The sequence below is a fragment of the Lycorma delicatula genome, chromosome 1 (genome assembly GCF_047948215.1).
Source record: "Lycorma delicatula isolate Av1 chromosome 1, ASM4794821v1, whole genome shotgun sequence".
NCBI classification, from domain to species: Eukaryota; Metazoa; Arthropoda; class Insecta; order Hemiptera; family Fulgoridae; genus Lycorma; species Lycorma delicatula.
This window is the reverse complement of record NC_134455.1, coordinates 379,821,663-379,834,661: the sequence shown is the minus strand read 5'-3', so window position 1 is coordinate 379,834,661 and position 12,999 is coordinate 379,821,663. Positions and strand designations below refer to the sequence as shown.

General features: G+C 28.2%; 1 protein-coding gene across 1 annotated transcript in view; it reads right to left on the bottom strand.

Moving 5' to 3' along the window:
• Window positions 1-12,999, bottom strand: part of LOC142317310 (bumetanide-sensitive sodium-(potassium)-chloride cotransporter-like) — a 170,926-nt gene that overhangs the window by 95,614 nt on the left and 62,313 nt on the right. Inside the window, exon 2 of the mRNA XM_075353748.1 lies at window positions 2,991-3,095. Within this exon, the coding sequence (XP_075209863.1) occupies window positions 2,991-3,095 (105 nt within the window). The remainder of the gene's footprint in view (window positions 1-2,990; window positions 3,096-12,999) is intronic.

Genomic DNA, 12,999 nt, shown 5'->3' with positions numbered 1-12,999 from the left:
CTTAGATCCATACTTGTCATAAGTATTTTTTTTTTGTTTATTATTTTATTTTTTTTTTTTATTTGAGTATTTTTAATCCATTGCTCTGTCTTTGAAGCTGCATCCTGTTTGATTAAAGTAAAACCCTGTGCAGTCAGAAAATTAAATGATTCATTTCAGGTTCACTGTGTTTAATGATTCTGATCAATTTATGTTAATTTATATTATTATATAAAGAGGAAGAGTGTTTTTGTTTGTTTGGGAAAAACAAAAAATCTGATTAAAAGTGCATAAAATGTTATTTCACTAATAACTTCTGAATTTTTCATTTTTTTTTTAATTGTTGTTATTGAATTATTATTTATTGTAATTTTTTTTACAATCAGAGGTTAATAATTATTAATAAATCAATATATTTAAATTTTAAAAAAAGGAAAAAATGTTGTAAACAAAGAAAGAATAAAAAGATTAAAAGAAGATGACAAATATAAAGAGGAAGAAAACATTAAGACCAAGGAAAGAATAAAAAGATTAAGAGAGGATGATGAATATAAAGGGAGAGAAAATCTGGAAGCTAGAGAACGTGTACACAGATTAAGCTCAGAAGAATTATATTAAACCAAAGATTGATTAAATGATTGGTAACAAAGAACAAATAAACGAACGAAATGATAATCAACTCCGAGTTAGGGAGAATATTGTTCGACAATATCAGAGGAGTAATGAAATAAATGATAAGATTTTTTGCAATTTATTATAGATCAGGCATGTATGCCTCAGTCTATATGTTGTTCTTATGAGGGTCAATTTTTCAGTCACTCTGTAGTTAACTTTAATGTAGATAAAATTAAACAGAAATTCCAGAATAATTAAATAAAATTGAACAGAAATAAAACTAGAAAATCCAAAAATAATACAATTCTAAATTATAATTTTCAATTAATGTTACATAATATGTTCACCAAATCTATTACAAATACACATATGTAATAATGCCTATTAAATTACATATACACATTTTTAAAAGTACATAAAATTTTATTTCACTAATAACTTCTGATTTTTTTTCATATTTATTTTTTTTTTATTGTTATTGAATTATTATTTATCGAAAAACTTTTTTTACAATCAGAAGTTAATAATTATTAATAAGTCAATATATTTAAATTAAAAAAAAAATTTAAAAAAAAGGAGATGAAGTCTGATTCGAACCAATGTACCTTCCCCTTTTAAGATCCAAATATTTTATTAATTAAAATTTTATTTGGCCCTAACTGGAACCAAAATAAGTACCACATATAAAATATCGTTAAAAAGCGTTCAATGAGGGCTTATTACTGCAGTTAAGAAAAAGTCCAAAATCCAATTTTTTGGGGATTTTGGGCTTTTTTGGACACTTTTGCTTCAGTCGATTGCAATAAAAAGGGATGGTGCACAACTAGATGTTACAGTAATCCTAACTCCAAAATTTCAACATCCTACTGCTAATCGTTTTTGAGTTACGTGAGATACATACGTACAGACGTCACACTGAAACTAGTCAAAATGGATTCAGAGATGGTCAAAACGGTTATTTCCATTGAAATCTGGAAACTGAAATTTAAGAAAAAAAATATATATATATTCTGGATTAAGACTCTTCTTTTGAGAAGGCTCCATGAATAAATAAAACCTCTTGAATAAATAAACTTTACGGCATAAATATATATATATATATATATATATATATATATGAATATTTAGCTTAAGTCCTAACACAATGCACATGAAGTTTTAAAGAAAAATTGAAAAAGATGGACTTTGTAATTTCAGATTCTGAACTTTACATCATTTTTTTAATAGTGCATTCATTCACATTTTAATATTATTTATATTTTTTTTTTTTTTTTTCAAAGTGTTCAACCAATTCTTTGCTAGTTAGAACTTTGTTGCTCGGTTTAGAATGACCAGCTTGAAGTGAATTAAAATGAATTCCATGTTTATTACAGCAATCATTTCAATTTTCTACAGAATTACGTTCATGCAACCTCAGTGGTATCTACAATCAGAAATGAAAATTTCATTTCATTCAGATATTTTCTTTACTTTACCCCTTGTGTCAACATTGTCTTTTTTCCTTAAGAGGCTGTGAAATAAATTATGTTCTTCGTCTTCTTCAACTATTTTGTTTTATTTCTTTCTTAGTTCTTCAGCATCAACAATGTAATCATAACCGACTTCCTTGTCTCATAACTCTGTCTCTATCAGCAAATCTACATCATTATCTTCAATAGATTCCAGGCATCTCTCTTCAAAATTAAATGCGTATGAACATTTTTTAGTCACACAATCTAGAGTCTAAAAATGGGTCCTGAGCTAGTCATACCGTGGATCTACTGTAAAGAGTAGATCATTCTTTTCACCAGCCACTCTGCTACTTTTTTTTATCCTTCATTCTCTCTTCCTTGTTATCAGCTCTCTAGGTTTAGGTCTAATCTACTAGATTTTCAATGTTGAGAATACCAGGACACAAAAAATTAGTCCTGATCTTTAGCATCTGTAAAGGATGTCTGTACACCAACTCAGGGATTGTTTACTGTCCAGCGCCTACTCAATATACCTGATGATTGAATATCTGTAAATTTGTTTCACCTGATCTCCCAAAATAACTAGTAATTATAAAAATAAATTAATAACTGTTTTGTTATATAAAGCAGGGCAAAAAAAAATACTGTACTATACAATATTATACTATCCAATTTAATGATTATAGAAGCTGTAAACTCTAGTAAGAGTTTAACAGAAATTTGGTTCTTGAGCACACTGTAATTGAATGATAACTAAATGCTCGAAATACAACTTGTAGCACCTGATAGTGATAATCAATCAACAGGAGAAAAATTTTAGTATGAACAACATTTACAAAGGTGCATATAGGTAAAGGTAAATTAGCATTAAGGGTTAAGTTATTGGTAAAATATCTCATAATTATGGTATTATTTAAAGCTACATTAATTTGAAAATTAACTTACATATACACCTTCGACCCATCCAAATTTAATAACTTTTCCTTTCTTGGTATTTGTTTGTGATTTCCCTTGGGATGTATTTCCCTCAGCAGTTGTTCTATGAGCTTCCTGTAAAAGAAGATTATAATTTAGAATAAGAATATAATTATTTTAAAACAATTCATATATCATATAGAGTTTTTTGTATTTTGCATGTAAGATTTAAATCTATAGATAAAAAGCATCCATAAAAAGTAAAGTATTTAAAAAAAATCAGCAGATGAAGGTTACATAATTACCATATAAAATTTTTTAATGAGATATTTTCTTTTGTGGTGATTCAAAAGATGTTACATTTTGATCAGTTCAGCACAAATTCTCTGTACCATCTACTCTGACAATAAATATGGTGGCTACCTTCACTTTTTATGATGCAGATAACACTTTTTTAAGAGTAGCATTAGATTTAATTTGTACAAGTTCCTTTAAATGTGTGTATACAGAATGATCTTCTGTTTTGTTACTAAAGATGACTTATCTGGACTAATTACAGACATTTTTCTTAAAAAATTAATATAAAAAGTACTAAAACAGTAGTGTTACAACAATAAATAAGCAACAATAACTGTGACCGTAAGTCCACTTATAAATGAGCTATTTAAAGTACCACTACAAACCACTTACAATTATCTGATATACTACTGTTTTTGACAGTAAAAATAATGCGTTATACATCAAATGAAATACTCTGAACAAAAATAATCTATGTTGATCTCTTACTTTTATTTCATAGTCCAGTAACTACACTAATACCCCCAATTATAAATCTTAGCCAATGTTTTCTGGCATGTAAAAAAATCAAGCCTGATCAGGATTTGAATCCCTAAATCTGCCTTCCAAATGAAAGACAATTATCATTCTGCCACAGAGATTGCTAGAACAACAGAGCTAGTATTATAAAGCATCTAAGTTAAACTCAGATGATTATTACATTAAAAAATACACCTGTTATCTTTGAATTGCTAATATTACTTAAAATACATACCTTAAAATATGAATTGAGCCATTTCCTTGATAAAATATCAGTGGTCAAAATGAAATATAATTTATTTGTAAGGAAGAATCAAACTTCTCAAGCACAAAAAAATAAAGCAATAAATAATGATACAACTATGAAAAATTAACAGTAAGCGATGAAGTATACAGAATAACCTGGATTGATAGTGTTGGCAAGGTGAAAAAGGGTCATGAACCTCCAACTTTCTTTCATTTTTTGTTTAGCTTTTGGAACCACTGTAAGGTATTACTTCAGTGGATGAATGGGATGATATGTATGAATGTAAATAAAGCTGATTTAGTCTTGTACCAAAGTTTTGAATAGATCGATAGCAACCGAAATCGTATTAAATAAAGAGCATCCACGGGTTTCAATATAAAAGGAATATGAAAAAAAACACGACAAAAGATAGCAACTGAAAAACTTAAGAAATTGATGATTGAAGGAGTTAAAAAATAAATCGGATAAAAATACAAAGGACAACAAAAAGATGAATTAACAACTTAAAAAATGAATTCTTAAAGATGATAAAATTTGAAGAATTTTTTTATTCCATAAAGTACCAGTATTTATAGTGTCAGGTTGGCAATTCCTGAAATGAGTGGTTAAACCTGCAACTGCTAATCCAAGGAAAATCAAATGTATTTATCATATTTAGCATCATTACAACTTTTCCCTTAAGCAATTACTCTTTAAGGTAAGGTAATCATTTTTATTTATAAAAATATAAATAAAACTGATTTAGAAACTATACTAAAATCAAGAATTAATATTACATTTCTTTACGTGTTAAAAGTTTTAGAAATTAGTGGAAAATTAAAAACAAATAACTAACAACTTTCTCATCCTAAATTCAACATCAAATTCAAAAAATCAAAATTGAAAGAAATAAAAATTATCATTTTTTTACTTTTAATTTTAGTTTCTTTTTATTATTTAAAAAATTTAGGTCACACTGTTTTTGGTTTTTTCTCTTCTTATTTAAAATTTGGATAGGATCACAGAAAATCCGATTTAATAAACCCAACAGCGTGGAACTACCTCTCAATAAAAATAAAATCAATACAGAGAAATAGAATAAAAAGACTACTGCAAAATGTTAGTTAAGGCACAGAAGAATATTTATTCCTTCTTTACCTTAATTTTCCAATTAATTCTTTTGAATATAGAATTGCCTACATGAATTAAACAATTTGAAAATATTTTTCATTACTTGTTTAATCATCATTGCTTAACCTTTGAATGTTATAGAGTAATTATTATACTTGTATATCATCTCAGCTCATATATTCATACACAATAGTAGTAGAGTTTCCATTTTTCAACTTTATAATTTTTTCTCATCTTTTTATCGAGACGTAGATTTATCACCTTTGTATTAATTGGAATATTCTTTTTCATACGGTTAGTGCTTTTGATGGCCTAATCATATTTCAAATAAAAATGAAAATGAAAAATGTAAAATAAGATTTAGAAAAAAATGTAAAGTAGAATAAATAACCATAGTAAACTTTTTACCTTTTTTGAAGTCTGTATACCTCATTAAGTTATTATTTGTAATCTGATGCTGATTTCAAAAGGTGAAAATAATAAATATTAAAAGATATTATTTTTTATCATCAGTGGTTTTTAATCAAGTTCTATTAATTACAATTAAATAGTATTAAAAATTCTATTGAAAATAGAGAATTATAGAATGGAATGTTGTAAAATACAATTTAATAATTATTATTATAAACTTATTGGTATATATTTAATTTAATATTCTTTTTTTTTTGTCTTCAGTCATTTGACTGGTTTGATGCAGCATTCCAAGATTCCCTATCTAGTGCTAGTAGTTTTTTATTTTGGTATACCCCTACATCCTACATCCCTAACAATTTGTTTTACATATTCCAAATGTTGCCTGCCTACACAATTTTTTCCTTCTACCTGTCCATCCAATATTAAAGCGACTATTTCAGGATACCTTAATATGTGTCCTATAAGTCTGTCTCTTCTTTTAGCTATATTTTTCCAAATGCTTCTTTGTTCATATTTTCCACAACACCTCTTCATTTGTCACTTTATCCACCCATCTATATGATTTTTAACATTCTCCTATAGCACCACATTGCAAAAGCTTCTAATCTTTTCTTCTCAGATACTCCGATCGTCCAAGTTTCACTTCCATATAAAGCGATGCTCCAAACATATTCTTTCAAAAATCTTTTCTTGACGTTTAAATTAATTTTTGATGTAAACAAATTATATTTCTGACTGAAAGCTCGTTTCGCCTGTGCTATTCGGCATTTTATATCGCTCCTGCCTCGTCCATCCTTAGTAATTCTACTTCCCAAATAACAAAACTCTTCTACCTCCATAATCTTTTCTCCTCCTATTTTCACATTCAGTGGTCCATCTTTGTTATTTATACTACATTTCATTACTTTCGTTTTGTTCTTGTTTATTTTCATGCGATAGTTCTTGCATAGGACTTCATCCATGCCATTCATTGTTTCTACTAAATCCTTTTTCCTCTCAGCTAGAATTTGTATATCATCAGCAAATCGTAGCATCTTTATCTTTTCACCTTGTACTGTTAATCCGAATCTAAATTGTTCTTTAACATCATTAATCGCTAGTTCCAGTATTCTTATATGGATAATGAAAATTGCATCTAAATTTAAAAAAAAGTCATTAATTTTAATAATATTTAATAATTTTCCATTCCAAATTTTTTTGAATAAAATTTGTTCAACTGTTATTAATTCAACAGCTAAAAAATATACAGTAAGTAAAGCTAAATGAGAAAATGAAAACAGAATATTTGCTATTCTACATCATTTCATTTTTTTGAAATTCTTCTTAAACTCGTTCCTTTTAATAGTAATTATTACTAAATTATATAAAATAATTTAGTTCCGCATTACATTGTACGCCTACGCACTAACAAGTTCCAGTTATAATATTACTGCAGCTACAGTTGCAAAAAGGAGTACTGAATGCTGTAAATACTATACAATTACTGTCTATTCAATCCTACTCAATTTTTGTTAGCTTCATTTGTACTAGAATCTTTGTGGATTAACTTTGATCAACTTCTTTGTTAATAACGTCCACACAGATTAATAATTAGAATGCAGGCGTTTCGTGCGACTCATTCAAAGATATTTAACACCACACATTTTTTTTAAATAGATAACAGTTTTTTCGTGTAGATACTGGCAGAAACTGGATAAAATTATCTTTATATATAAATCACAATGTTCGTATATATTTTTGTCTGTATATTAGCACTGATGTTCCTTAAAATTGGACAACACTGGCCATATAAAATATTTTTTTAACTGCGTATTTATTGAACTTTAAGGATGATTTTAGATATAACTTTAACCAGATGACTTAATCATTATGTGAACAGTTAAGTTTAAACAGAGACTGGTCGTATTTTATATCTCATTTTTTGTGGTATAATATTTTGAGAGCAGACAAAAATACGTTCCATATAAAATAGCTTTAGATTCCGAAAATAACATTTAGAAAATAGACAAAATTTAGTATTTAATTTACTAAAGCCGGGTAAATTTTTGCCAAGATATAAAAGATTCAAAAATGTTAACTACGTGATATTGGTAGTGAAAATTAGAAAAAAAAAATTGTGAATTTTATTTAGTAAAATCAAGTAAACAGTTCTCGAGGTTTCAGCTATTTAATAGAGAATTTTACAACACAATGATTTTCATGAGTGGGCAAGTGGCGTGCGTAACTTCTAGCGGATTTCCAAAGAATTTGGAAATCGCTACTGCGCCAGGCCGTATTTATTTACACACACATATATATATGTAAATAAAAAAAATAAAAAACGCGAGAATCAAACTTCTCAAGCACAAAAAAATAAAGCACTAAAAAATAATACAACTATGAAAAATTAATAGTAAGCGATGGAGTACGGAGAATAATCTGGATCGATAGTGTTGGCAAGGTGAAAAAGAGTCATGAACCTGCAACTTTCTTTCTTTTTTTTTGTTTAGCTTTTGGAACCACTGTAATGTACTACTTCAGTGGATGAATGGAATGATATGTATGAATGACGTATAGAACTGTAATGAAGTATGAACTGTAATTAACTTTGGAAATTCAAACAGGTGTTCCTTTCTCGTGTGAAAGATTATTTATTTTTTATTTGCCGGCCGTAGATGAATTTTTTAAAGTTTTCCATAAGGCAGAAATTTAAAAAAAATAATGAAATAAAATAAATAAATATATATTTATATATATTTAATATATATACATACAGTCAAACCTCTATATAACGATCCTGGATTTAACAGATTTGAATGCTGCACCGTGACATTTTAATAAAACTACATATAAATTTATCTCTATTTAACGTATGTATGTATATTTAAGGTATCTCTATATACCTCTGTATAACGAAATGGTAACACACTACATATTAACATAATACAATACTTAGTAACATACAGTAATTTTTATTAATTTATTTTTTATTAAATAATGACATTAAATTTAGTATTTTTGACATCTCTATGAGTTTAAGGTAGTTATTCTCTTGATTTCCGTACCTAAATTGTACCTGGATTCAAACAAAGTATTCTGGACAATAGTTAATAATGACAGGTTATTTTTATTGAACTGGTAAAGCTAAAATTCCCAAGATTCTTTTATAGCCCGTTAACAATAAAATTCGAATAAAATATTTAAACAAGTATTCTGTAGTTACTGTCTGCCTATACATTAAAGTAGCGGAATTTCCCGAAATCCATTAATTAACACAGAGCACTAAAATTACAGTGTAAACTTTTATTCATTTATCTAAACGAGAATTAGGCTTGGAGTACAGCTCAACGATGAATGAAGTACCTGATAGTATTTTAAAATAAATGTGAAACTTTTTCTAACGTAGTGCCTTATTCAAACACAGATAAAACCAGAAAATTACTCACTTTTACAAGTAATAGATTAACACTGTATTAAAAATTTATACTGTAAACATTACCTATCAATATTTATGAAAAACTAAAAAAATGTATTAGGATTAGTGTTTTTTAATTAATTTAAAAGACAATTAGTGTATGAATTTTTTGTGTTATCGTTGTAAAAAAATTACGCTCTAGAAATAAAAATACAGTATGTTAACCTACAAATGAGTACAACAAGTTTTTAAGTACGACATACATTCTAAGTACGAGTTAAGTCCTTACCTGACATACAAACATGTTATACAGTACGTATAACGTATTAGATTAATATGTAACGCATGACATAAAAAAATACATTTCCTTTTGTTTTCTATAGCGCTATTAAGAAAAATAACTATTTAATTTTAATTTATCATAAAACGTTCGTAAAAAAAATTGCACCAGTAATTCTTGTTAAATCTATATAATGAAAATCTCTATTTAACGAATTTTCCCGGGATTCTCGTTTCGTTATATAGAGGTTCGGTGTGTGTATTATTATGTATGTATATATATATATATATATGTGTGTGTGTGTGTGTGTGTGTGTGTGTGTGTATAAGATTTTTTCATTCGCTCTGTCAGACGCAAATCTCAACCGATTTTGACGAAACTTGGTAGGATCAATTAAATCTATTGGAAATAGATAATTGAGTCGTATTGATTTTTAACCGAATCGGTACATAGGACCGGAGTTAGAGGCAAGAAACTAGGTTTTAGGTTATGTTTTCAAGGTTAACAAAAACCGAAAATCCGGCTTTCTGACACACCTATCGCAACAGAATTTGTTGTAGGTATCTATATGCGGTTCATATAATCAATGTTAACTAACGATATACGTAATTACAAACAACCTGTAGTCCAGATGGGTATCCGGAAAATCTGAAAATAAATGAGATATACGAGTAACTATTTTTTTTAAATCTTTTTATTTATTTGCTTTTAAATTAAAAATGTTTGATAGTAAATATAATAATTACGAATATGATAACACCATCGTTTCCTAATAACTGTTACGCATGAGTCAATCAGTAAAGGAACAGATTATCTTGATATGCTAGTCTGATTTAAAATCTAATAAAAAAATTCTATTATTATTTTTATTTATTGATAATTTTTTTTTGAAACGCAAATAGAAATAATATCAGAAAATTCACCAAAAAAAACGCAGTAAAAAGTTACTGGCCTTACACAGCAAAGAATAAACTTAGTTTACAATACTAAGTTAATACATTTTTCAACTTTTCAATTTCTTCGATGATCTTAAGTTGTTAAGAAAGCAAATTGTACAAATGCGGTATAATCGTTATTATTATTATTAGTTCTGATTCGCGAACAGTCCTTAAAAAAAAATATTCTGTCTACGTATCCGTGCAAATATGCATTTTATTTTCACATTACCTTTCTTTAAATTGTTAAAGAACAATTTAGATTCGGAGTAACAGTACAAGGTGAAAAGATAAAGATGCTACGATTTGCTGATGATATAGTAATTCTAGCCGAGTGTAAAAAGGATTTAGAAGAAACAATGAACGGCATAGATGAAGTCCTACGCAAGAACTATGGCATGAAAATAAACAAGAAGAAAACAAAAGTAATGAAATGTAGTAGAAATAACAAAGATGGACCACTGAATGTGAAAATAGGAGGAGAAAAGATTACGGAGGTAGAATTTTGTTATTTGGGAAGTAGAATTACTAAAGATGGACGAAGCAGGAGCGATATAAAATGCCGAATAGCACAAGCTAAACGAGCCTTTAGTAAGAAATATAATTTGTTTACATCAAAAATTAATTTAAATGTCAGGAAAAGATTTTTGAAAGGGTATGTTTGGAGTGTCGCTTTATATGCACGTGAAACTTGCACGATCGGAGTATCTGAGAAGAAAAGATTAGAAGCTTTTGAAATGCGGTGCTATAGGAGAATGTTAAAAATCAGATGGGTGGATAAAGTGACAAATGAAGAGGTATTGCGGCAAATAGATGAAGAAAAAAGCATTTGGAAAAATATAGATAAAAGAAGAGACAGACTTACAGGCCACATACTAAGGCATCCTGGAATAGTCGCTTTAATATTAGAGGGACAAGTAGAAGGAAAAAATTGTGTAGGCAGGCAGGCCACGTTTGGAATATGTAAAACAAATTGTTAGGGATGTAGGATGTAGGGGGTATACCGAAATGAAACGACTAGCACTAGATGGGGAATCTTGGAGAGCTGCATCAAACCAGTCAAATGACTGAAGACAAAAAAAAAACAGACAAATAGAACGTACAATGGAGTGTACTAGATGAAGACAGGTTCGCTTTCGTGAAGAACATGGATAAGAGAGATCCTCAGATTAATTTTAGAAGGCGGGTTTAAAGAAACTAAAACCACCTAAGAGGTTATGTAGATGTAGAGCAAGTAATTGATAATGTAGAATTACTTAAATAGAGAGAAAGGCTTTATTTAAATCTGAACAATAATCGGATTCCAGTTTAAAAATAAAAGATAAAGATAGGAGGGATTCAGAAAGGAATGAAAAAAATAATGTAGTCCCTGTACTGTTGCTTTTCAATTTGTATGAAGAAGAAGCAGTACAGAAACAGAAGAAAAAATTGAGAATGGTGTAACTACCCGAGGAGAAAAATTAAAAATGTTAAAATTTGCCGATGATATCGTTCTGTTAGCAGCGACCAAAAATGAATCTGAAAATTTTACAAGAAAGGTTTTGAAATCTGAAACAAACAAAAAAATTGGGAATTAAATATCAGGATAAATCACAATATACTAGAGGTTGCACAGAATACCTATTAATTTGGAAGTAAAATTACAAAAGCTGGACTGACAAGAGCTTTCATGAAAAGAAAGAAATCTGTTGGTATCAGATATATTAAGAACTTAGAAACAAAACTTGAAAATAGTTATGTGTACCCTTTAAAGTAGCGAAACATGAAAAACAGAAAAAATAGCAAGAAAATAGACAGCTTTGAAATGTAATGTTAAGGAGGATGTTGGAAGTTAGATGGATCGATAATATTTGAAATAAACAGGTATTAAGAGAAAAGAAAGTCATCTTGAAAAGAATCGAACTGCGTTAGTTAGTCAATCATGTATTTAGGCATCCAGGTTTAGTTAATCTGGAGGGAAATGTTCGATGTAAATACTGTAGAGGAAGTCAAATATCGGAATAAATAAATTAGATGATGAAGATGTAGGATGTAGTAAATATGTTGAAATTAAAGATTAGCACAGAGCGGAAAGAATGGAGAGACATCAGCTCTTAACTGAATGATAATTCAAAACAGTAATAATAATAATAGTATACGAGTATATAATAATTATATATATATAGTTATATAGTTTTGAATGAATACTACATGATGTTACTGATTTGTAAAAAGATCTCAAGATATTTCAATATAGTGACAAATAAATTGTAATATCTTAACTAAATTGCAACATCTTGTTACAAACTTTTAGTTAGCTTATGGAACAACACAATAAATAAATATATCATGGTATTTGCATTTAGTTCGCTCACTACTTCGCAATCGTTTATTATAAAACTTAGTACACAGAGACAGGAAACCACTGATTGTACTTAAAGAGTGCAAGCACTGATGATAATTGCACACTGCCTACAACATGTACATACAAATGAAGGATCCAAACGAACTAATGTCATCATCACATGTTAAAAAAACTGTTACGAGTATATTATAAATTTTAAAGGAACCGTACGCAATATTTTTTTTAAGTACTCTACCGTAGAAAGGAATGACTTCTACAGTTTTAGACAATCTTTCAGGTTATATTTATAAAAAATGCAACTATTTTTTAAAAAGGGTAAACATTCGTAGTCTAAAATAAGTTAATATTTAACTTATTGAGTTACATAATGTGGTATAAGTTATATAGAGATTTATACATAGTTATATATAACAGATAACTGAGGCTGTAAGATGTAGAGATGTTGTGATTAAAAGATAAACATAGAACAGAAAAAATGTAGAACAGCATCGAATCACTC